The sequence below is a fragment of the Phyllobates terribilis genome, unplaced genomic scaffold (genome assembly GCF_046119375.1).
Source record: "Phyllobates terribilis strain yellow unplaced genomic scaffold, ASM4611937v1 Scaffold_2__4_contigs__length_985480577, whole genome shotgun sequence".
NCBI classification, from domain to species: Eukaryota; Metazoa; Chordata; class Amphibia; order Anura; family Dendrobatidae; genus Phyllobates; species Phyllobates terribilis.
Window position 1 is genome coordinate 835632729 of NW_027362762.1, and position 26433 is coordinate 835659161.

At 41.1% G+C, this 26433-nt stretch overlaps 1 protein-coding gene across 5 annotated transcripts in view; it reads left to right on the top strand.

The window, feature by feature from the left end:
- Positions 1-26433, top strand: part of RAP1GAP2 (RAP1 GTPase activating protein 2) — a 1112678-nt gene that overhangs the window by 215023 nt on the left and 871222 nt on the right. The window contains exon 1 of one of the 5 annotated variants that reach the window (XM_073667806.1): positions 11424-11482. The exons of the other annotated variants lie outside the window; for them this stretch is intronic. Coding sequence (XP_073523907.1) covers positions 11439-11482 — 44 coding nt within the window. The 5' untranslated portion in view covers positions 11424-11438. Of the gene's footprint in view, positions 1-11423; positions 11483-26433 lie in introns of those variants that run through there. 5 annotated transcript variants of the gene reach the window in all.

Sequence of the window (26433 nt, forward strand, 5' to 3'; positions counted from 1 at the left end):
ATGTCAATCTCCTTTTTCAACTAATCAGCACGCTCCGGAAAAAGAAGAGCTGTTCTATTGATGTGGAACAGCTGTTAGCAACTACCTGCCTGTTCGTTTTTGGCTCATAGTAAAAAAAAAATTATTTAGTCCTGGATAACCCCTTTAAGCATGAACTGTGGTGTTAAAATATGTACACTGCTTATATCTTTCTACCTCTGGAACTAATAGGAGCTGATTGGTGGGGGTACCAAGTGTCGGACCCTCACCACACAAATATAGATGACTTATCCAAAGATTAGGTCACCGATATCTTTGCAGTCAAAACAATATAATTTTATTTTTCAGTGATATAACAGTTTTACCATTCATCATTGTCAATATTAAAGGTTTTTTATTTTTTATTCATATAAGTCAGAGTATACTAGGTATTTCACACATTTCATGAAAAAAAAATCTAATGTTATTAAATATGTGAATAAAATGACCTCAGAGGCCTTTTTTTCACATAAACAAGAAATTAGTCATGTTTTTGAAATACAGAACATATTTCAGAGTTAGAACATTAACTTTAGTTTACAAATGTAACACTTGTCTGTTTACTACACTTCTCAAACCATAAAGAAACGCGAAAAACACGATTCGTATTTCATGTACACACATTGTTGCTCGAAGAGATAAGAAAGTGACATGATAACATTTCAAGGCAAAACAGGATACTGTGACATTTATCACTAAAATCAAAGACACAGACTAGGAGTAGTGGAGGCTGATCACATGCTTGTATGTCAGCCACAGTCCAGATAGAAAAACATGTTCCATCAAGTTTACACCACATGGTGTTTGGGCAACATAGCTGTGCACATAATGTAGACTGTCAAAAACTTTCAATGATTGTAAAAAAAGATAAAAAAAACAAACTTGTGTGTCATATGTTACAAACGCATGTCGTATATGTTGAAATAGCTTGTAGAACACGATCTTGGCATCTGTTTGTATTATGATAGCCTAAAGGACATAAATATAATGGAAATAACAGATATTTTATAATCTATTACATATGTATATATATATATATATATATATACCAGAGTAATGGTAGTAATGCAGTCTGCAGATCCTGCAGGGCACGTATCAGGTTAGCTAAAGCTGACAATGAATTAAGGCTTGCAAGAGATGTCAAAAGCAATAAAAAAGGATTTTGGGGGTATGTCAAAAGTAAAAGAAAAGTCAAAGATGCTATAGGATTTTTACAGGATGAAAATGGAGAAATGGTAAGAGAGGATGTTGAGAAGGCCGAACTATTTAATTCCTATTTTGCATCTGTTTTCTCTCAGAAAGAAAATGTAACATCAACTGATCTTCACTGTCCTTTTAAAGGAATAGAGGAATCCAAGTTATCTGTAAACAGAAAGATTGTGAGGGAATATTTAGCTAACATAAATGAGTTCAAGTCTCCAGGTCCAGATGAATTACACCCCAGAGTACTGAAGGAGATCGTAGAAGAAATTTTAGAACCACTCTCCATAATCTTTGAAAATTCTTGAAGAACAGGAGAAGTCCCGGAAGACTGGAGAAGAGCAAATGTTGTTCCTATCTTCAAAAAGGGGAAGAAGGTGGACCCAGGGAACTATAGGCCGGTGAGTCTGACTTCTATACCAGGAAAGATCTTTGAACAAATTATTAAACAACATGTATGTAAGTACATGGATAAGAATGAAGTGATTAACCAGAGTCAGCATGGGTTTGTAACTAACAAGTCATGTCAGACTAACTTAATTTCCTTCTATGACAGAATCACTGATTGGGTGGATCAGGGAAATGCTGTAGATATAGTATATCTTGACTTCAGCAAAGCATTTGACAAAGTATCTCACACCATCCTTATTGAAAAAATGACCAAGTATGCAATGGACCAGGCAACTGTTAGGTGGATTCATAACTGGCTTAGTGATCGGACTCAAAGGGTGGTTGTAAATGGCTTCACATCCAGCTGGATGAATGTCTCAAGTGGGGTACCACAGGGCTCCGTCCTGGGACCTGTATTGTTCAACATCTTTATCAATGATTTAGATGAAGGAATTGAGGGTAAACTGATTAAATTTGCTGATGACACAAAGCTAGGAGGGATAGCTAATACTAGAGAAGAGAGAGAGAGAGGATTCAAAAAGACCTAAATAAACTGGAGCAGTGGGCAGCAACCAACAGAATGGTTTTTAACAGGGAAAAATGCAAAGTACTACATCTGGGCAATAAAAATGAAAAAAGCATATACAGAATGGGAGGAATAGAGCTAAGCAACAGTACATGTGAAAAAGACTTAGGTATACTAATAGATCATAGACTGAACATGAGTCAACAGTGTGATGCAGCAGCAAAAAAGGCAAATACAATTCTGGGATGTATTAACAGAAGCATACAGTCTAGATCACGTGAAGTCATTATCGGTCTTTACTCCTCTTTGGTCAGACCTCATCTGGAATACTGTGTACAGTTTTGGGCACCACATTTTAAAAAAGACATAGACAAACTGGAGCAAGTTCAGAGAAGAGCGACCAGAATGGTGACTGGTCTGCAAACCATGTCCTATGAGGAACGGTTGCAGGATTTGGGAATGTTTAGCTTGCAAAAAAGAAGACTGAGAGGAGACTTAATAGCTGTCTACAAATATGTCAAGGGCTGTCACATTGTAGAAGGATCATCTTTATTCTCATTTGCACAAGGAAAGACTAGAAGCAATGGGATGAAACTAAATGGGAGGAGACACAGATTAGATATTAGAAAAAACTTTTTGACAGTTAGGGTGATTAATGAGTGGAACAGGCTGCCACGAGAGGTGGTGAGTTCCCCTTCAATGGACGTCTTCAAACAGAGGCTGGACAGACATCTGTCTGAGATGATCTAGTGAATCCTGCTTTGAGCAGGGGGTTGGACCAGATGACCCAGGAGGTCCCTTCCAACTCTACCATTCTATGATTCTATGATTCTATGATCTTCTCTTTCAATATAGACCATCTGGAAATTCATGATACCATCAATGAAATGTACCTCCCCGACACCAGCAGCACTCATGCAGCCCCACATAAGGACACTGCCACCACCATGTTTCACTGTAGGCACCATGCATTTTTCTTTGTACTCCTCACCTTTGTGTACAGTTTTGAAGCCAATTCCAAAAATATTTATCTTGGTCTCATCACTCCAAAGTATATAGTCACAGTAGTCTTTGCATTTTTCAGCATTGGTCCTGCTTTGTAGTTTTTATCTTTGGCTTCTCTGTGATCTGCATTAATTTTCCTATTACCATTCATCATCTATACATATTAGAAATTGCACCTCACCTAAGAGCTAATTCAGACATCAGTTTTGCTTGAACAAATTTTATTTGTGTTTTCCACCGACAACACTCATACCTCTTATAATCTATGGGGCTGATCACATGACCGGGTATTTTTGCTGACCGAATCGTCTGCCCAAAATCACACACGTTTGCTATTTATTCGAGTGTCAATGATGATCAAAATTGCCAAAGCAACTCTATAGGTCCATGTTTGATTGGAGAAGCTTTAGAAACCTCTCTTTCTCTTTTTTTATTCATTCTAGAAGATCTGATGAAACTCTGATGGTAAAAACAGACCAAACTCTGATGAAAAATCAGATAAACATTGCTGAAACTCAGACCATTTTTTTTTTGCATATGTGAAAAATCACAGATATCTGAATGAGCCTTTAGGCTGCATTCACACATCTGTTTTATAATTGGACAGCACACTGACCCATAGAGTTTCATTGATCCATGCGCACATCAGTCTCCTGTCCATGAGACTCAGAGCACTTCCTCTTCTCATCCATTTGCAGATCAGACTCGGCCATTAAAGTCTATGGGGATCCGTATAAAACGGATGAAGAACAGAAGACAGACTGTGTACTTCAAAACGTCCATCCGGGTTTATTCTGTTTTAACTGATCCATTGCTAACAGTCAATAGATAAAAAAAAAAGTTCAAACAGTCTTCATGCCTCAGTGAAAAAAAAAAGGATGAGAAAAATTACGGATGCAACTAGGATGACACATGAAAATAACTCAGTCCATTTTTCTCTGATGTTTAACACTCATGTGGATGTGTGAATGCAGCCTAAGAATGGAGATTGGTATTGGGGCTCATAATTGCAGCTATGCCTGTTGCTTGTAATTCAACTCAAGCAAAGCATTTTACGCTACTTTGGCCATCAAAACACAACAAAAACCGGAGATAAAAATGGAAAGTATGAACAGAACCTTAGCATTATTTATTTTAGTATAATCTATACTTATTTTAAAGCTAGGGTCAAAGACTGTAGATTCTCTCACCCGAGACAATCAGATCAATTATGGTATTGACACTCTGACCAAACTCTGATCCGAGTGTCAGCATAGTGTGATCTGATTCTCTCGGGTGAGAGAATCGTAGTACACTGTGAGGAGAAGATGGAAAACAAAATATCTCCATCTTCTCCATTCTGTGAGTCCGTGGAAATCAGACTGCACTTGGAGGTCATCTGAGTGCAGTTCGATATTTTCCACGCACCCATAGACTTGAATGGATGAGTGTCTTTCAATTTCAAAGTCAAATTGCTGCATGCTGCAATTTTCTTCACTGACAGAATCCATCAATGAAAAAAATCGTGCATCGGCACTGCCCCATTGAATAACATTTTTTTTTTTTTTTAGAAATGTGCCTAAATGAGTCAACGTTATGGTTTTTGTAATTTTCCATGTATTTATATTGAGTATTTAGCTTGGAAAGACATTAACACCGCCGATACTTTATCTAGCAAAGATAAGGTAACCATACACAAAGTAAAGTGTCTTTGGTTAGTTACAATTACTCTATTTGGGGAGTTTATCCCTTAAGGTGTTTAGTGTTTCAGAATTTAATTTTCTTATTTCTATCGATTTTTTTTTAAAGGGAATCTGTCAGCAGGTTTTTGCTATCCCATCTGAGAGTAGCGTAATGTAGGCAAAGAGAAGCTGAATCCAACGATGTACCACTTAGATTACTGGGTGTAGTGGTTCTGACACAATCAGAGTTTTTAGATTTAGCAATGCAGCAGAGCTGAGCGAGCTAGCCCCGCCCACACCACAGATAATCCCGCCCACACCAGGTTCTGTATATACAATATCCATAGACAGTGAGCTGCTTATCACAGAAGAGGGCGTGCTGCTGTAGTCCAGCAATGATAAGCTCCTGGTGCTAAAACAATCATTGCAAGCAAACAGCATGGAGCTTGATAAGGGAGGTAATGCTGAAATCTGTGTTTTAACCCCTACAGCATACTGTCTTCAGATTACATGGCAAAAACCTGCTGACATTCCCTTTAAAAGATGCTCATACTTCAGTCTGACTATGTTCTGAATGGGGAGAGGAGAGTAAGCCGCTACCAAGCACCACTGACACCTGACTATGTTCCCAGAAAAGAAAAAGGATCGAGTGTGGAAATTTAGCATGCCCTATCTTTTTTTCCCTTTACTGTGGAGAGAGTTGAGAGGTCCTCATATACATGAGATATTCCTCCCGCTCGTCTAAACTCAGTGGGTTTGGCTGACTTTGCCCTACAGAGTATGACGGCATATACAATCTTTGTGATTAACGGACTTTCCTTCTCTCATAGGAATATGACCGGTACACATGAATAGGGTTTCTCTATGCAGATGAATAGAACAGTTGCAAAACCTGATTTTCCCTTTTAAGATTTTCTTGGTTTCTTTTTGTTAAGCTGCAATAAATTTCAGATTACAAGTGATTTATTTACTTCACAAACCACTCCAGGAATGAGAAGAACATTGCCCAGGTCATTCAATCTGTTGACCAAATTGAATTTATATTGACACCTTTTGATAGAACATCTTACATTTATTAGAATCCTGTTTACTAAACAATGTATTTTTCATGGTGTCTGCTCTGGGGTTATATACTATCAGAGTTTATTGTCAGGCCATATACACTTAGGTCTTGTGCCGTTACATTGTTGGGATATTATAATTCTGATATAACTCTTTATTCTTCTTTTTATTATGTTTTTTTTAGATGCATCGCTTCACAAACCCCTTTTTGATGCATAGTTTTCTTATTTATATACTCTGTTATATTGGGGTTAATTTATAGTTGATTTATTATTTAAATACGAAAAGCCACCTACATATTTTCCATATCTAATGAATAAAGCCTGATTAACAGTTTTTCTTGCTGTCAAGACTGGGGGCAGCCATATTGGAGGCACAAACTTCCTGGATTGTCTGTATATACAACAACAGAGTATTTTTGATTTATTGAAGCTGAAATGAGTGGGAATGAATTGGTAGAAATGTTATAGATTTTACATCTGTTAGACATTTATGGCATACCCTGTGCATGTGCCATATATGACTGTCATGAGACAACTAGACATAAAGAACGAAGACTAGTCTTTCCAAACCTACACAATATTAGACAGGGGACTTTAGTATTATGGTTTATCTTTGTCTATGTAAATTAGATGTTTTTATGTTCTTCCCCCGTTAGCTTAGAAAAAAATCATGTAAAAAATGCATGAAAAATCTAGATCTTAAAGGAATCAGAAAAAAATCCATCTTCTGGTTGCTCAATATAGTGTGCAATTGCGGGCCTCTCTTTTCGGGATAGCCCTTGGATTTGACAAAAATCTCCCCTTACAACATTTTGGACTAACAGGCAGTATTACATGTATTTAATGGCAAAAGTATTGGGGCACTTACACATTACACCTGCATGAGTTGACATCCGTTTCTAAATGCATGGGTATTAATATGGGAAGACTTTCTAGAAGTTTTTGGAAGGTGTTTGTGGGAATTTTTGCCTATTCATCCAGAAGACCATTTGTGAAGTCAGACACGGATGTTGGATAAGACACTGATGTTGGATAAGACAATCTCCGTTCTGTTTCATCCCAAAGTGTATGGTGGGATTTAGGTCAGGACTCTGTGTAGACCAAATTCTTCTAAATCAAAATCATCCAACCATGCTTAAATAGAAAAGAGCTTTACCCAAATTGCTAGATATAGAAGACTGATTTGTCATTCCAGAAAACATTTTTCACTGCTTCAGAGTCCAATGGCAGCAAGTTTTACACCACTCCATCTGATGCCTAACATTGTGCTTGGTGATATAAGGCTTGCATGTAGATGCTTGGCAATGAAAACCTATGGCAAGAAGCTCACGGCGTATTGCTTTTGTGCTGGTATCATGGAGGTTTGGAGCTTTGCAGTTGTTGAGCTAGTTTAGCTTTGGCATTTTTTTCCACTCTGTGGTCTGCCACTTCATGGCTCAGTTACTTTGGTTCCTAAATGCTTCCGCTTTTCAATAATGTCACTCAGTTAATTATTGAATATTTAAAAGGGAAGAGATTTCATGAACTGTTTGTTACAATGGTGACATCCTATTACAGGACCATGGTAGAATTCAGTGAGCTCTTTACAATGGGCCATTCTTTCACAAACGTCAGTAAAGGGAGATGGCATGGCGTGCGCTGGATTTTATACACCTGTGCCAATGGGACTGAATGAAAAACTAATGATTTAGGAGTAGGACAATCTTTTTCGACATATAGTATATTCTATATTACTTAAGAAAGTATGCATATGGTGTGCTATTGTTAGTAGTAGTCGTACTGTTATTGTGCATTATTCAGTAAACTACTGATGAATAGTGTTGAGCGATACCTTCCGATATCAGGAAATATCGTATCGGATTGGATCGGACCGATACTCAAAAAGTATCGGATATCGCCGATTCCGATACCGGAAACCAATGCAAGTCAATGGGACACAAATATCGGAATGAAAATAAACCCTTTCTTTCCTTGTAGGTTAATTCTACATGAAGTAAAACAACTAAGAATAATGTAGAATGTATTACATGAAAAGCCGGCAATTCATCAGCGGCATACACCGGTACCCGACAATTTACAACAGAAAGAATAGAGCTTCACACATAGATTAGATAGAAACATGTCAGTCACATATATATGAAGTACAGTGACAGTGTTGCTTACTGTACTTGTCATTTAGTGTAAAGGATTTATTTAAGAAAATAATAGTGTTTTCATGCACCGTCTCTTTAAAAAAGCCGGCCGGCAATTCAGCATCTGTACCCGACAATTTATAACAGACAGAATAGAGCTTCACACATAGATTAGATAGATAGAAACATGTCAGTCACATATATATGAAGTACAGTGACAGTGTTGGTTACTGTACTTGTCATTTAGTGTTAAAATAAAGGATTTATTTAAAAAAAAAATGGCGTGGGGTTCCCCTTAATTTTAGTCTCTAGCGGAGGTTAAGCAGACAGCTGGGGCAGATGTTTGAAGCCTGGGAAGGGGGTAATACCCACAGAGCTTCCCAGGCTACTAATATCAGCCCCCAGCTGAATACATAGCCTTTACTAGCTATTAAAATGGGGGACCTCCCCCCCAAAAAAAATGACGTGGGGTCCCCCCTAATTTAATAGCTAGCAAAGGCTAGGCAGACAGCTGGGGGCTGATATTAATAACCCAGGAAGGGAGCCATGAATATTGGCCCCCTCCCAGGCTAGAAACACCAGCCGTCAGCCGCCCCAGAAATGGCGCATCCATAGGATGCGCCAATTCTGGCACTTAGCCTCGCTCTTCCCACTGCCCTGTAGCGGTGGCAGTGGGGTAATAGGGCTAGGGTTCATGTCAGTGCCAGCTGCCATGAAGCCCAGGTTAGTAATGATGGGCGTCTATAAGACACCCCCATTACTAACCTACAAAGTGTTAAAAAGAAAAAACACACTACACCCAGAAAAAAATAATTTATTTGAAATAAAACACACTATTTTATTTAATTCTTAGTTTACAAAAAAAAAATAGTTACCTGTCCACGTTCCTGCGCTGATCTCCCATGCACAGCTGTCACATCTGGAAATGGTGACAGCTGTGCATGGCTGCTGTAAGCTCACGCTGCCGGGAACACGTCCGCTCCCGGCAGCGGGAGCCACTGACTGAGGTCACCGGAGTGCATTCAGGCAGCGCAGCTCCGGAGACCTCCTTTACGGCACTGCTGTACCGTGGGAATTTCTCACGATACAGCAGGGCCGTAAAGGAGCTAACCGGAGCAGCGCTGCCTGAACTCCGGCGAACCCGCTTATGCAATGACGGGGCTGCTTTACGGCCCCGTCATTCTAGCGGCGGCAGCGGTTCAGAGCGGTCACATTCTATGTGGCTGCTCTGAACTGGAGATCTTCGTGGGACACTCGTGGACTACTCCGGGGGGGTAAGGATAAGGTTGTGGTTTATTATTTTATATTTTATTACAGGAGATCGATGGCTTCGGGGAATTAGGTGTCTAGGTGAGTATAGGTGTAGTTTTTTATTTTTTACTTTATTTTAGGTGGCGATCGGCGGGGACAGGTAATGTATGAACTAATTTATTTTAGGTAACCACTGGCCACCAATGACATGTATTTAAAATTTATTGGGGACACAGTAGGGCAATTTAAATAGCAGGATCAGGCTGATGGGAACTACTGCTCCCATTGAGCTGATCCTGCTGGCACGAGTGGACGGGGGACAGACATAGGCCGATGGGAGTAGTAGTGTCACATCGGCCTATGTCTGCCTGCACGCACAGACCCGCAGACATCGCACAGACACCGCGCACACCCGCACACACTCACAGACACACGCACAGACACCCGCACACACCAATCATGACGGGATGATGGTCTGGGAGGTGAGGCTGACCTGTGCGGCCGTGGGAAAGTTCATGTGAGTTCATGCAATGCAGTCAAGCATGAACTCACATGAACCCTCTGAGGGCACCGCAGCGACTTCAAATGAACAGCTGATCAGCATCACCTGATACCTCAGCTGTTCATTTGAAATAACCGGCGGGAAAGCGCAGCACAGAACGGGAAAGCCGGCGGTGAAGTCTTTTCACTGCCGGCTTCCCCGCCCGGGTCCTTCGCTCCCCACTCCTTGGTGCTGTGCTCCCCGCCCTGTCCTAACTTACGATCAGGATGGGAGGTGGCGAGGGGAGCGGAGGATCAGGGTGGGAGGCTGCGGGGAAGCAGTATGGGGCTGTGTGATTGTTTAAAAGCCGGCGGCTTTTTACCGCCCGCCGGCTTTTAAACAATCAGGAGAATTCTCCCACGCTGGGATGGCATTCTGATGACAGGCTGGATCTCAGCTGAGCACTGCCATCCAGCTTGTCATACTTCAGAGACACTGCAGAGCGCAGGCATTATGGGAACTTCCGATTCCGGTATTCGATATTGTAAAAGTATCGGAATTAAGTATCGGAATTCCGATACCGCGAATATCGGCCGATACCCGATATTTCAGTATCGGAATGCTCAACACTACTGATGAATACTTACAGGCCCCGAGTTATCCAAATGTTTTCACCAAGAATCTGGCGTAAAACACTTTGATGAGTCTCAGAAATTTTGCAGAATCCGTAGTTGCACAAATATCTTGTAACTTTTGGCATTTTCACTCATCTCTGCCAAAATGAGTGACGTTGGAGAGGAAACGGGGGCCGAACAGGGGCTCACAATTTACACCAGAAACGTTATACCAGTCCATGACTTCAGTAAGATTTGTGGGGAATCATCAGATTCCAAAGACATACTGATAATGAATCTAGATTGTGAGCCCCAATGGGGACAGTGATTATGTCTGTAAATTGAATTGTAAAGCACTGCGGAATATGTTGGCACTATATAAATAAAAAGATTATTATTATTATTATTATTATTATTCATCAAGAGATGTGCTCCTCTTAATGAATCAGGTGTATCTGACTCCACCACTCTCCCTCCCCAAGACTGACATGATCAATGCCGGTCTTGCTGAACAGGGGCCAGAGTTTTCCAGATTTTTAACTTTTAAATCACTAAAGGATATTATGGGCAGGGACTCAGGAGGTAAGGGGGCTCATTTCGACCTCCAAAATAAGGAGTATTGTGCTTTATGATGAGCTATTGGACTGCAAAGGGCCCTAATATTTGTTCTTGCACAGGGGCCATCTTCTGTCTGTATCCACCAGTGAGTCACTGAACATACAAAAATGTGCACATACAGTACAAAAAACAACAAAAAAAAACCCATGCACCAAAACTCCTCCTTAATAGTAAGAAGTTCAGTAGAATTAAAGAGCTTCACAGGGTTGGTCAGCAGCAGAAGCACCACACAGGAAACCGAGAAGTGACTTTCCCACTCAGCCTGAAACACAAGACCTCAAGCAAAGAGCAATAGCAGCTTTACTGAGTTTGAGAACCTGCAGAAGCTCTCCTCCTCCCCGGCCTCTGCTCCCCTCTCCTCCCCGGCCTCTGCTCCCCTCTCCTCCCCGGCCTCTGCTCCCCTCTCCTCCCCTGGCTGTGTGGAGCTCAAGTGCACAAATCGTTGCTAGAGACGCTCGGTGGAGCAAGAACTGCACAGATGTTTAGAAGAAAACGCAGTGTTTCATTCGGTGGCTACGGCTGGTGGGTTTACTACCTCTCTTCTTCATTTCTTATGTTTATACATGGAACTAATTCATTATATTTAGCTGATACAGGCATAGCCTGCACCACTCTCATTTATGATATGATGCATTCTACATTTTACATAGGACTGCAGGTAAAACAGTTGCATTATTCAGTAATTTTTGTGATGTATAGTTTAATGTAGCAGTATAAAGGCATAAAAACCTAATGGATGTCTGTTGTATCTATTGGTTTAATTATGTTTATTGTAGACTTGGGACTTCACATGACTATTATATGGGATATCATGATACTAGGTCTGTGCGTTCTCCACTCCTGGAAATAAAAGCGAGTGTTTTTTTTGTGGATTGTGTGTTATGCCATAGTAATTATTGAAGCGCAGTCCTGCAGAGGGGAGGATGTTCTTATACTGACTCACATGGTTTACTCAGTGCAGAACTTGGAGAATCCTATAGGTTATTTTATTGAGATGTTTGATTGTAGCATGGAATCATTGTAACGTAATAGAAATATTATTTTGCGATTAGAGAAGAGATTTTCACTTGGGGCTGCCTCCTTTATTGGATATATACAGATATATACATCTATAAAGATATATATATCCAATATTTTTCAAAGGATCCAGATGTTTACTGATAAATTATCATTAAACATCTTGATCCTTTGAAAAATATTGTTTTGTGTCTATTGTTAGTAAATAAAACCATGCAAACAGTTATATATACATATATATATATATATATATATATATATATGTATATATATATTACACACAGTATATATATCAGTGATAAACCCTATGGATTATTTTGTGAAGCTGTCAGAGTTTTTCTTGGCTTTCTGGTATTTCTGATAGGAAGAATAGGGTTGTAGGTGGAGATAATATAGCTGTTACAATGATTTAACCCCTAGTAGAACCCCAGAACACAAACGCAAATCAAAGCAAACATATCCCGCAGTTTATAGGTACAATGCAAATACTTTAGAACTTGTTGACTCAGTTTACATGTGGGCTGTGTTCACACTGGCTGGTTTCTCTTAATAAACAAAACCACGATACTGTGACAGATGAAACATCTGATGTATGCAATGGTCTCCGATGAACACTATTGACTTCAGTGGGGTTCCATTGGTCTTTCTGACATTTATGACATATATCCCACTATTTGCTGCACTATTAATTTGGGAAAGGAGGAAAAGCCTAAGGAACATAAAAGTGTTAGTGTAAACACAGCTTTAGTATGTTTCTTTTTTCTGTGAACAGAGCTGATCATGATCATTTTAATTTCCATTTCTATATGACTCAATTGATGCTAAGCTGCGGTTCCATGTTGGTTGAGGTTTTTTCGAGGATCTTCACCGATTCTGGGAATGAAGACTATACAACAGCGCCCCCACTAGCCATCTGACCATAAGAGAAACTACAGCCAGCCTCTTTCGCATACAGGTGACACTGTGCTGTGCAGGGCGTGAAGGGTGCACAGCACTAAACCAGGGCTGCATCTTCTTCATTCTCTAGATAGAGAGTCCTAGAGAACCCGTCTGGTCGTACAGTAATGGCATACCCTAGTGCCAGCACATTATGAGATGGGGAGACGCCTTTATTCTGGTGGTTACAGAGGAAAAGGGATAAGTGTAAACCACAGTGTGCGTGATATGGTGAAGAGAGATAATATTGGTGGCTTCAGAGCAGGATGACATTGCTGTAACTAGTTCGGTGCAGTTTTATGGGAAGATGTCTCATGTTTACATTGGACTTAATATGAAATCTAAATTATGATGAGAAGTGTGTCTACAACATTTTGGGTTAATCTCCGATCACATTGCGGGTATAGCATCAAGGGACATGAATGATATTTGCAACATCTATTAAGAAATCCAGTAAGATCGCATTGGCTTATAAGAGGGCAGTCTGGTATCTTTATTGGTGCAGAGTGGAAGGTACACTAGACTGTTATTCTGGAACGACAGAATCCTGATGGAATAGGCTGTGACTCCAGTGTGCACAGAACCTAATTAGTGTATAAAGGTGGACTGTATGTACTTGTCAGTTTGTCATCATGTACAGTACAGTTACTAATGATTTGATCTGGTGTCGGATCTTTTCTTCTTTGGAAAAATGTATGAGATTGTCAAAAGTAACAACTTATTGAAAGAACCTATGCCAACTATTATCTTAAAGTCAATCTGTCAGCAGGTTTTACTTTGTAATCTGAAAACAGAATAATGTAGGGGCTGAGACGATGATTCCAGCGATGTGTCACATACTGGGTGCAGCAGTGTGATGTGAAGTCTTCTCTGCTGTAGATCTAGCAGAGCTCAGTTGTTGAGCTGTGTATAACCTCCTCCACACCACAGCTCTCAGTGTATAATGATGGAGAGCTGCTAATCAGTGCTGGGGGTGTGGTTGGACTTGGAGGCACGAGGAAAGTTGTCCTGTAGTGAAAATCTGCTGCTGATAAAACACTGTATTGAAACAGAAAAATACAGCCCAGTAAGTGACACATCGCTTGAATCAGGTTCTCTACCCCTACTTCATGCTGCTCTCAGATTACATAGGGAAAACCAGGTGACAGATTCCATTTAACTCACATTTGTCTTGGCGGAAAATGTATTGTTTGTGTTACAAGTACAAGGAGGAATGTTATTTCACCCTTAAGGAATGATAAGGAGTGGCAGATATTGTATTGTTTTTTTTTTACAGATTTCTGGTATTCCTAAAACATCTAAAGACTCATGTAATGGTATTATGGAGATGATATCAGTTTAGGATACAGAATCATTCTAAAAAGCGATTTTTTTTTACCTTGGGGTAGACTAGATCCTATAATATAACCTCTTATGCCTGCGACAATTTTTTGACCATAAACAATATTAGTAGCTAATAACTCACTGTGCAAGATTTGACTGCACATCCCATTATTGATCCCCTGCCATTTTTAGCATTTCCAAAAAAAAGGCTTCATTTTTCAAAATGCAAACGAGACTATTTGCTTGAAGAGGTTTTCTCATTAGGGCAATCCCTTCTTAACTGAAGCCCATGTGGTGATGAGATGATCGCCCAGGTTCTGCTTGTCTAACCATGGGGATTGGCTGTTATTACAAGTGGCAAGTGGACAGCCTAAAAATGGTGGAATGGAAACAAGAGACTTCTTATGAGTAGTAAATGTGACGATTCTCCCATACACCAAACATAATGGCGATCACACTTGCTTATAGGGATATATAAGGATCTTCTTTACCACACCTCTCGTTAAAGCAGTAGCGAAACGCGCATCAGGGTTCAAACGGCAGGCGATCACTCTCATCTAGTATGGGTAAGCAATAACTCTATTGAACCTTCTATCATGTCTTTCTTACCCTAATGTCATCGTTCATGGGTGGCCACATACAAAACCATAGGGAAATATTCAGACGTCTGCCAGAGAAACAACACTATTTGCACTTGCACTTTATTGTTTTCCTTCATGATAGATATAAATTATTGTTGTATTTATTAATTAATATTATGATGAATTAGACCCAGTTATTTAGGGTTATTATTTTCTGATGCACAACAATCCACTTTGAATTGCATGTGAAAGATTATATACAATTACCATATGTGATACAATGACTGTCTTTTCTCTATTAGTTACCAATTTTTGGTCACATTATTTTGTTCTGTAACCATCAAAAATAACTTTTTTTCTGTGTTTTCGTCTTGCCTAATTTACTTGTACTCTATTTGGTGGACCTCAAGATGTATTTTAATTTATTTAAATCTAATATTAATAAACATATTTTATTTTAATATATTTTGGTGAGTTGAGTTTACTCCAATTTTTGTATGCATAGTTTATATGGGAGTACATCACCCGGTTACTATAATACTGTGTGAGGGAACATCCTACTATAAGGTTATTTTTCCATCCCAATATAATTTTATGTGCTATGTCCTTTCTCTGATAGTCTCATTGATTAAGGAAGAAACCTTCTGGTGTTCGATGAAAGTTACAAACTGATTCAATGATTTCAAAGGTTCAAGCCACTGCTGCATTTAGGAAGAATGGGGCCAATTCAACAAGGTGGGCGTTTTATTCTGCCAGTCTTGATGAAGAATTTGTTGGAGTAAGACATGCCAAATTCAGTATGTTGCATGAGGGTAAAAACACCCTATGTAAGGGATATGCTAAAAAATTACTTTTATTTGTTTCCGTTAAAAGTGGTCAATATAATTTAAAACTACTATAGTGAACTCTTATTATTCCAGTGTGTAAGGGAATCTCCTAATATTGGAATCCCTCTTATACCACTTACAATTCTTTAGACTTTTCTATATACATTTATTTCCAAACATAGATCATGGCTGCAGTCCATAGATCTTTGTAGCACTCTCTTAATATATTCACTTCTTTTTCCTTCAAGTTCCACTAGAGAAACTAAAAAACTCTCACATATATAGCTCCCCCGACTAGTTTCGCCTATACAGGCTTCCTCAGGGGGCCAGAGCCTCTGAAATTTTGAAATGTGCACCAGTTAATTACCAGTTTTGTTGAAAATTTTTGCAACATTTTAAACAGCTTTATGCCAGGTTTTTGAAGCAAATTGTTTGACGAATCTACAAGAATATTCCAACAGATCAGCTTCTTCTTTTTTTAAAATGATACTGACTGGATAAAAAAGAAAGAATATAATGAACTTTATCCAAAAAAGGGAAGTGATCTGCACTGATTCTTGCAGTCAGAAACGCTTCACATTGCTGTGACACCAAGTTCCACACACTTTCCCTTCATTCTTTACTATAATATCTGTTCCCTATCAGCTTAAATTTAGTTTCTACTCACAACCATGAGTGATAAAATGCACGTTCACACACAGATCAATCACTCTGCGCTTCCTCCTCCACTCTCATTGCAGTCACAATATGGGCAAAGCAAAAATTATTTGGCAGCAGAAGTTGACGGGAAACTGAGAAACAACGTCAGAATCTCAGTTCTGCTATTTCAAATTAAATTTTCCCAAATATAATTTTGTACATAACCTCTTTTTATATAAAGGCTTATAAAATATAAATAAATTTGAGATTGCCTTCAAAGTGAATGTCTCATCAGATCAGCTGACTGCATAAGCCTGGCTCCTGGAGAAACTCCAGTGTGGAGAAGACGCTGCCAATCAGAAATGTAGCATTAAATGGTGACCACTCAGGTTAATGTCCATCCATGTAACACAGAGGGGCACCCGAAAGCATAGGGGTCATCTTAATGAGACAATGCCTTTAAAGACAAACTCCACCTTTGACTTTAAATAGGAAACCAGTTAAAGTGACCTTGGAATAAGTCATAGATGCATGCAGGGGTGGATTAAGAGTAGCAATGGCCCCGGGCAGTTTAGAAGGCGCGGCCCCACCCACGCACACACATCACATGATCCCCTGTGATAGATCATGTGATAGTTCACGTGAAATTAATTTAGCACAATATTAATTATAATAATTTTTTTAGGCTGTGTGCCCACTATGCGTTTTTTAAGCGTTTCCGCAGCAGCAATTCCACTGCAGAAACACTTAAAAAACGCTTGGTAGAAGGCCTGCCATGTTCCCCAATGATAATCCGCATGTGCTGTGCACATGCTGCGGAAATTTCCACTGCGGATTATCATTGCGGAAAAATCCGCAGCATTACCAATTATTTTGCTGCGTTTTCGCCGCCATTGACTTGCATTGGAATGCATGGATTCCGCATCACTGCATCTGTACATGCAGAATCCATGCGTTTCAATGTGCTGATGGTACCCGGGTTTGGAGAAGAGGAGACTCTCCTCCAGACCCAGGTACCATAGAACCTGTAAAAAAAGAATAAAATTAAAAATAAATATTATACTTACCTTCTGATTGCCCCCGGTGTCTTTATCCGATGCGTCCTGCCTTGCCAGCAGCTCGCGATGGTCTGAAAAGGACCTGCCATGACGTAATTTAGTCATGTGACGGGTCACGCGACCGCTGACGTCGGCAGGCCATCAGAAGGTAAGTATATATTTTTTATTTTTTACCATTGTTTTACGGTCACACTATATAAATCCATGCTGGTTGTCAAGTTGTCAAGCACTTTCCAAGTGATGCTAAAATCTCTTGGAAAGCACTTGTCAACCCGCATGCAGAAATGCAAGTGAAGAACGCTTCACTTACGCTTGTCCCTGGCAGGAAAAACGCATGTACAATCCGCATGTACAATCTGCATGCGTTTTTTCTGCCAGGGAGATGCAGAAACGCTCAAAAAAAATCTGGAGCATTTCTGCATCGTGGGCACATGGCCTTACATTAATTGTATGACTCAATATGGAGCACACGTAGCCATCTATACACAGCGGGAGGCCGCACGTAGCCATCTATACACAGCGGGAGGCCGCACGGTGCCATCTATACATAGCGGGAGGCTGCACGGTGACATTTATACACAGCAGGAGGCCGCACGGTGCCATCTATACACAGCAGGGGGCCGCACGTAGCCATCTATACACAGCGGGAGGCCGCATGGCGGCATCTATACACAGCGGGAGGCCGCACGGTGCCATCTATACACAGCGGGAGGCCGCACGGCGCCATCTATACACAGCGGGGGCCGCACGGCGCCATCTATACACAGCGGGAGGCCCTACGGCGCCATCTATACACAGCGGGAGGCCCTACGGCGCCATCTATACACAGCGGGAGGCCGCACGGCGCCATCTATACACAGCGGGAGGCCGCACGGCGCCATCTATACACAGCGGGAGGCCGCACGTAGCTATCTGTACACAGCGGGAGGCCGCATGTAGCTATCTGTACACAGCGGGAGGCCGCACGGCGCCATCCATACACAGCGGGAGGCCGCATGGCGCCATCCATACACAGCGGGAGGCCGCACGGCGCCATCTATACACAGCGGGAGACCGCACGGCGCCCCCCCCAGAGATAGCAGGAGGCCACACGGCACCATCTATACTCAGCAGGAGGCTGCACGCAGTCACGCACACACACAAACATATACAGACATACACATACATACACATTTGAAACACAAAAATACATATAAACAGACATCACACAATTTTGTCTGCCTGCACACACACACACTCACCATCCCCCGGCTCTGCTCCAGTCCTCCTGCTCCAGTCTTCCTGCTCCTCTCCGATGCAGGCTGCAGTAGTGCAGGCCGGGCACGCACTGCGTGACATCGCAGCAATGAGACACGGCGGCGCACAGGGCCGTGTCTCCTAGCTGTGACGCTACCGGGCCAGCACAGGGAAGTTAACTGCTGCAGTGCTGGCCCGGGCCGAAGAAGAAGTAGCGGCCGTGCGCCGCTGCTGGGGGAGCGGTCCGGGGGCCCCCCGCCACTGTCTGCCTGTATGCCGCGCCCCTGTGTATGCTGGGCCCTGCCTGACGTCATGTGGCAGGGTGGTCCCAGCATCATTCAAACTGCCCGCCCCGGTGGATCTGCAGCTGGCCGGATGGGAGCGACTGCGTGATGCAGCGTGTCTGTGAGTGGCTGCTTTGAACTTTTGGACCGCCCTGATTAACGTCATGTGGCAGGGCGGTCCCAAAGTTCAAAGCAGCCACTCACATACACGCTGGCTGCATCACGCAGCCCTGTATATGCACTAGCGCCGGCAGGAAATTTAAATGATGTTGGGACCGCCCTGCCACATGACGTCAGGCAGGGCGGTACTAACAGCATTTAAACTGCACGCCCGTGCTAGTGAATATACAGCCGCGGCGGACAGATGGGAGCGTCATGTGGCACTGGCAGGGCGACACAGTATGATTCAAACCGCCTACAGCTGCGGGCCCGCAGCGGTGATCATCTAAACCTTCGGCCAGCGCGGCGGTGACCAAAAAAAATGTGCATTATAATGGGAGCAATTCATGGGCCCCCTGGAGCCCCAGGGCCCCGGGCGGTAGCCCATATTGCCCTCATTATAATCCGCCTATGAATGCATGCGAAAAGAAAGTGAAGATTACAATCTTGGACCATAATAGTAGTTCAGTAGTCCATAGTAGACCATTATGATTGTTTTATTTTTCATGCTGATTTTACGAACATTTTTTGTGTTTTTTATTTTTTTATATGTATATGAATTTCTTTCTTATAAGTTAATTGGAGAATGCATACACATAATATCCATTAACTTACAGCCAACATATGGCGAGAGTGTATTTACAAAAAAAATGCTTTCAAATAACGTGACATTTTTGCCTAATTTGTAAACTACATGTCTTATTTTTAAATGATACTTCTCAACATTAAAATTGCAACAGCAAAAAGGAAAAGTCATGGTAATATGGAAATCACAGGATGGATAGCTATGTTAATGATCTAAAAATGGTAAAAAAGTGGAAACAATTTACAAAGCATCTCGATTTATTCAATACTGCCTTGGCATGTAATCAGTGAAGTTATTAATGGTTGTTTGAGGAATGTTCTGCCATGCTAAATGCACTCAGGCAACTTATCAAGATCTGCTGCTGGCAGTTATCTTTGCAATTGCTGATCAATGACGTCAAGATGTGCTTGATAGGGATGAGCGGACCCATAGGCATTCAGGTTCGTCGGGATTGACCGAACTTTATTCCAAAGTTCGGTTTGCGTACCAGAACTGTACCCAAACTTGAAAATATACCCGAACCACATAGAAATCAATGGGGACCCTAATTTTTGGAGCTGGAAAATCTCTCTCTCTCTCTCATCCCCGAACTCCCGAACTGTAAAACAGACTTCCAGGAGAACTCCATGTTCGGAGTTCAGCACCGGACACGGTATGAACCTCGAACTATACAGTTCGGGTTCACCCATCTCTAGTTCTTGATGGTAGACAAGTCCGGAGATGCTCAGTAGCACGAGCAACATGTAGCTTGGTGTTGTCATGTCGAAAAAGAACTCCTGGGACACTTGATAGAAATGGCCGTATCACTGCTTCCATGACCAAATCAATATAATGCTGCGCTGGAAGAAAGACTAAAGAGGTTCGGCTACCATGCATCATGCCATCTGACACCATAATTCCAGAAATAGGAAGGTGTGACACTCCTTTGTGAAGACCTATTCATGGCCTTGCCCACATGGTCTCTAGGTGGACATCAGAGGCTGGAATTGAGGTCTAAACTCTTCAGTGAAGAGTCTTGCTTTTGTCTTGGACACAATGATAGCCAAAGATTGGTCTGAAGGTCACATCGGCAATGCCATGAAGAGACCTTCACAAGAGAACATCACATCAGTCCTACTCACTGGTGTTATGGTGTGGGGTGGCATGATGTGCGGTAGTCGAACACTTCTAATCTACATTCCAGATACACTAATAGCTCGGTGCTGCATTGATTTGGTGGTGGAATCAGTGGTACGGCCATTTCTCCAAAGGGCGATAGGATCAGTTTTTCAACATGACAATGCCAGGCCGCATGTTGCTCATATTACTGTGAGCAGCGTATATGGCCGAAATGTGCTACTATGTTTCCCACCAAGCACTTCTGGCACATCATTGGTCAACAATTGCAAAGGGAATTGCCTTCAGAGTGGCAGAACATTCCTCAGACAACCATTGAATTTAACAGATTTCTGGTATTCCTAAAACATCTGAAAACTTGTATAGTTGTATTATGGAGATGTTATCAGATTAGGATACAGAACCATTATAAAAAGCTACGTTTACCCCTTGGGGTAGATTAGATCCTATAATATAACCCCATATGTCTAGTACAATTTTTTGTCCGTAAACATAATAGTTAGTAGCTAATAGCATACTGTACAAGAATTAACTGCACGTCCCATTATTGATCCCCTGCCATTTTTATCATTTGCAAAAAAATGTGGATCAAAGGCTTCAATTTTCAAGCGCAAACGAGTCTCTACACCATTAATAACCTCATTGATAGCAGCGAAGGAGTGTAAGTACGGGGATTTCTGCATGTGGTTCTCATACCCGATACTGAATAAATTGAGATTTTTTGAAAAGTTTGTTTCCATGTTTTCAGCATTTGCATATCATTAACATGTCTATCAATCCTGTGAATTCCATAATTCCAAAACTTTTCTTTCTGGGGGATACAACTTTATATGTTCTTAAAATATTTGCTCTTACATACAGGGTTAACTTGTGAATTAGCAAAGTATTAAACCTGCTTAATGTAAATGAATTAATCCCTTTATTTATACATTCCAGACCAAATTCAATGTATTTGAAAATACGGTAGCAGCCTTAGGCCACGGCCCCACTATCAGTATTTGGTCAGTATTCGATCAGTATTTTTTCTCAGGAGTAGGAGCCAAAACCAGGTGAGGAAAAATCAGAGAAAAAGGTATAATGGAAACAAGTCACCAATTCTGCATTTATCACCCACTCCTGGTTTTGGCTCCCACTCCTGAGAAAAAATACTGACCGAATACTGATAGTGGGGCCGTGGCAATAGGCTAAGTTCACACAGTGTTTTTAAAGGCAGAAAAATTCTATGAATTTTTAAGCTGAAACCATTTCAGTAGAAACACTTTTTTGGAGAGTTTTTGGAGGATTTTTCCTTTTAGACTGTGTTTCCACAATGAGTTTTTTGGTGAGTTTTTGGCAGGTTAATTTCTTTTCCGAGTCTGCTAACTTTTACATGTGGATTTTCCCCATAGACTTGCAGTAGATGCGGAAAATCCGCAGGTAAACAACGCATTTGCATTTTTAGAGCATTTCTGCTGTGAAAACACACTAAACAGACATGTAACCCGCACATGACTGTATTAATAAAATTTTGTGAAAGCCAGATACCAAGAAGTATAAAAAACAAAACAGCTTTTTTTTTAAAGCATGACACACCAAAAGGAGACAAGAACCACAGCATCAAAAAATAAGATAAAAATGCATGTAAAAAAAAATTCACTAAAAAAAACAATGAAAAAATGCAAGTAACCTAATTTACATAATAGGTGCAGAAAATCTGCAATTTTAAAAACTCACTAAATATTCATCATGGGAACATAGCCTTAATGAAGCATTTCCTAAGTGAGTTTTGCGGGGTTTTTCCTGAAGCATCATTTTTTCAGCCTTTTGATTTGAAAGTCATTCCGTTAGGCTCCGCTTCAAAGTGGGATGCACTTTTTTTTCCCCATCAAGCATTTTTCAAAATTTCTCCAGGGAAAAAAACGTTCAAAAAACTCCTCATATGAACAGCAAAATTTTCTATAGGAATGAGTAGGAAGAGTTTTCCAAGTGAATGGGTCAGTGAGAAAAGGTTCATCCTTGTGGGGTTTTTGTTTTTTTTGCTATCTTGTATACTAGAAAAATGGAAGAAACCTGTATAGTAAAAACAACACTATGAACCTGATGAGAAAACTGTATTTTGCTGATGAGAAATAAAAACGATATGTAAATGAGGTCTTAAAGGTATTAAACTTCCCTTTACTGTAATTCTTGATAGATTCATGCATACATATGGGTTATGGTGTGTTGAAATATCTCTGTGCTCTAGAAATCTATTGTATGTGTGCATTAACGTATGCCAAACAGGGATGCCACCATTCAAAAATTCCTGCACAGTCCATAAAAATTGAGCACTTTTTGACCTATCTGTAAAACTTTTTTTATGGGCTGTAGACATGGATCACTTATAATCATAATAATTTATTATGGTTTACCAATGTTTCTGTAAAAAATATTGTCTGTCCGTGATTTTGTGGATAAGCTGTCCAGAAAGAAAAAAAAAGAAAAGTCAAGTTGGCAACCCTGGTGCCAAGCTCATCATCAGTAAAACCTTGGACCGTTTCACTGGCAGGTGATATGTTCCTAAATGCCAGAAGGCACCACTCATATCTCAGAGGGACATGTCATATGTGCGTGATTTTTGTAACAAAATTTTATGGAGAACGCATCTAATATATTGAAGGAGCGGAACAGGAAACTATAAAAATGAGTATGATGGCTTGTTATGCCATTCTGTCTATTTTATAGAATGTTCTTTTTTTCTATATAAAGCAAATTTACGGTACATTACTTTTGGCCAAATTAGGACATTCAAATATTATCACTGCAGAAACTCATAGAGGCAAAAAAACAACAACCAAAAACAAAAGAAACAAACTTAATTACTCACCCTCCCGGCGTGCAGAGTTGCCTCTCACTACTGCTCTGGTGATTATGTACAGGCAGCAGTGGTGACAACAGCTGCAGACAATCACTGAGCTCAGCAACTTGCAGAGTCTACATCTGCAGAGCTCCTGAGCCCAGTGATTGGCTTCAGCTCTGTCGGCATGGTGCCACCTCTGCACCCTGTACACAGTCACTGGAGCAGCCTTGAGGGCGCTTTCACGCATAAGTGTGTCCGGCACGTGTGGTGACAGTTTCCACACGTACTGGAGACACTGACACACGCAGACCCATTCAAATGTACGGGTCTGCGCACATGTTAGTGTGTTCCCACGAACCATGTGTCTATGTGCTCCACACACTGACATGTCCGTTTTTTACACGCTGCATGGTCCGCAAAACCTCCCATGCTGAACACACACGGATGACATCCGTGTGTCATCAGTGTGACACGTACCGGTGCCTAGGAATCCGTGTACAGTTAGCGCTGTTCCCTGCTGTGATCAGCACCAGCAAGGGACAATGATGGGAGTAGTAGTAGTCTGCTCCCGCAGTGTCCATGTGTAAAAATAAGAATAAAATAATAAAATCCTTATACTCACCTGTCCCAAGATGTCTCCCACTGTAATCCTCTGACCAATGACGGACACATGGACACAGATATCTCTGGTACGGGCTTTTCCAATACCGGAAAAATCAGGACATGTGAAACCAGCCTGAGAGGCAGCACTGGACCACTGGATAGTGAATAACAGCTCAATTTTTATTCGTTTTTGCCTCCCTGATTTTCTGGAGCGATAATCTTTTAAAATGGACAACCCCTTTTAGTTAAACTCCTATTTACCCTCCTAGTTCCTTGGGAATTACCACAATCTCATCTGGGAACATCCCAATAATGGATGGCATTTACATAAACCAAAACCAATTTCGGCTTCGGACTTCCACAAATTAGCTGGCAACTATAATTTTTGTACAGCTCAATTTATTTTCTTATATAAATGTACAGTGCAGTGTAGAAAAAAATCTTCTGTCGCAACTTGGAAACAGTCGACAAGCTGCAGTTTGTGCAACCTTAATGCATTTGACAGTCTGTATAAAGACCAGTAGGAATACATTCAGGGAATGGTAGGAAAAAATTCCTTGTGAATACTGTCAGCCAATGGCGAGGGTGCTGAGGAACGTAGGTTCTACTAGACTAAGAGCCACACATTCCTCTGCATTTTGTAGCGTCAGTATCCACCACTTCTAGAGCATTATTGTTTGTTTCAGTGGATTTTCATGGAGGATATCTTCATTTTTGGAAATTACTTGAATATGGAATAGAACCAGATCAAAGTGATCAGATTTCACTCTTATTCTTTCTCGCTGTTCCCCTGAATAACTTTTTTTTTATGAATTTGCTGTACAGTTACAGTTAGTGAATTATACAGAGCAGACGATAGACATGCACCTAGAGACTCTTTTTTTAGCCACACACCCTCGTTAAAGACCATAAAAATTAGCACCAAATGAAAAGGCTCACATCTTTGGAACTACATGGTGGATTTAAAACAGAAGAAAACATGGAATGATCTGGAAAGCAGCAGGAATCAAATAGAACAAATAAGAACAAAAGTAGACACTTTTGACCTGGACACAGGTCCTCTTTATGTGCAAATGTTGCTTATTGGTGCTGTTTTCTACACAGACTGCATCGACCATACAGAGTGTGGTCCATTCGGTTATTATACACTGCTCAAAAAAATAAAGGGAACACTTAAACAACAGAATATAACTCCAAGTACATCAAACTTCTGTGAAATCACACTGTCCACTTAGGAAGCAAAACTGATTGACAATCAATTTCACATGCTGTTGTGCAAATGGAATAGACAATAGATGGAAATTATTAGCAATTATCAAGACACCCTCAATAAAGGAGTGGTTCTGCAGGTGGGGACCACAGACCACATCTCAGTACCAATGCTTTCTGGCTGATGTTTTGGTCACTTTTGAATGTTGGTTGTGCTTTCACACTCGTGGTAGCATGAGACGGACTCTACAACCCACAGAAGTTGCTCAGGTAGTGCAGCTCATGAAGGATGGCACATCAATGCGAGCTGTGGCAAGAAGGTTTGCTGTGTCTGTCAGCGTAGTGTCCAGATGCTGGAGACGCTACCAGGAGATGGGCCAATACACCAGGAGACGTGGAGGGGGCCATAGGAGGGCAACAACCCAGCAGCAGGACCGCTACCTCCGCCTTTGTGCAAGGAGGAACAGGAGGAGCACTGCCAGAGCCCTGCAAAATGACCCCCATCAGGCCACAAATGTACATGTGCCTGCACAAATGGTTAGAAACCGACTCCATGAGGGTGGTATGAGGGCCCGACGTCCACAGATGGGGGTTGTGCTCACAGCCCAACAACCTGCAGGACGCTTTACATTTGCCACAGAACACCAGGATTGGCAAAGTCGCCACTGGCGCCCTGTGCTCTTCACAGATGAAAGCAGGTTCACACTGAGTACATGTGACAGACGTGACAGAGTCTGGAGACGCCGTGGAGAGCGATCTGCTGCCTGCAACATCCTTCAGCAGTTGGATCAGCCTGTAGTGTCTTTTTCCACTTTAATTTTGGGGGTGACACCAAATCCAGGCCTCCATTGGTTAATAAATTTGATTTCCATTGATGATTTTTGTGTGATTTTGTTGTCAGCACATTCAACTTTGTACAGAACAAAGTATTCAATGAGAATATTTCATTCATTCAGATCTAGGATGTGTTATTTGAGTGTTCCCTTTATTTTTTTGAGCAGTGTACTTTTGCTCATGTTTGTCTCCCAAAATAAAGCAGAACTTTGTCATGCACCTATCCCTACTTACAGTGCCCTCTGCA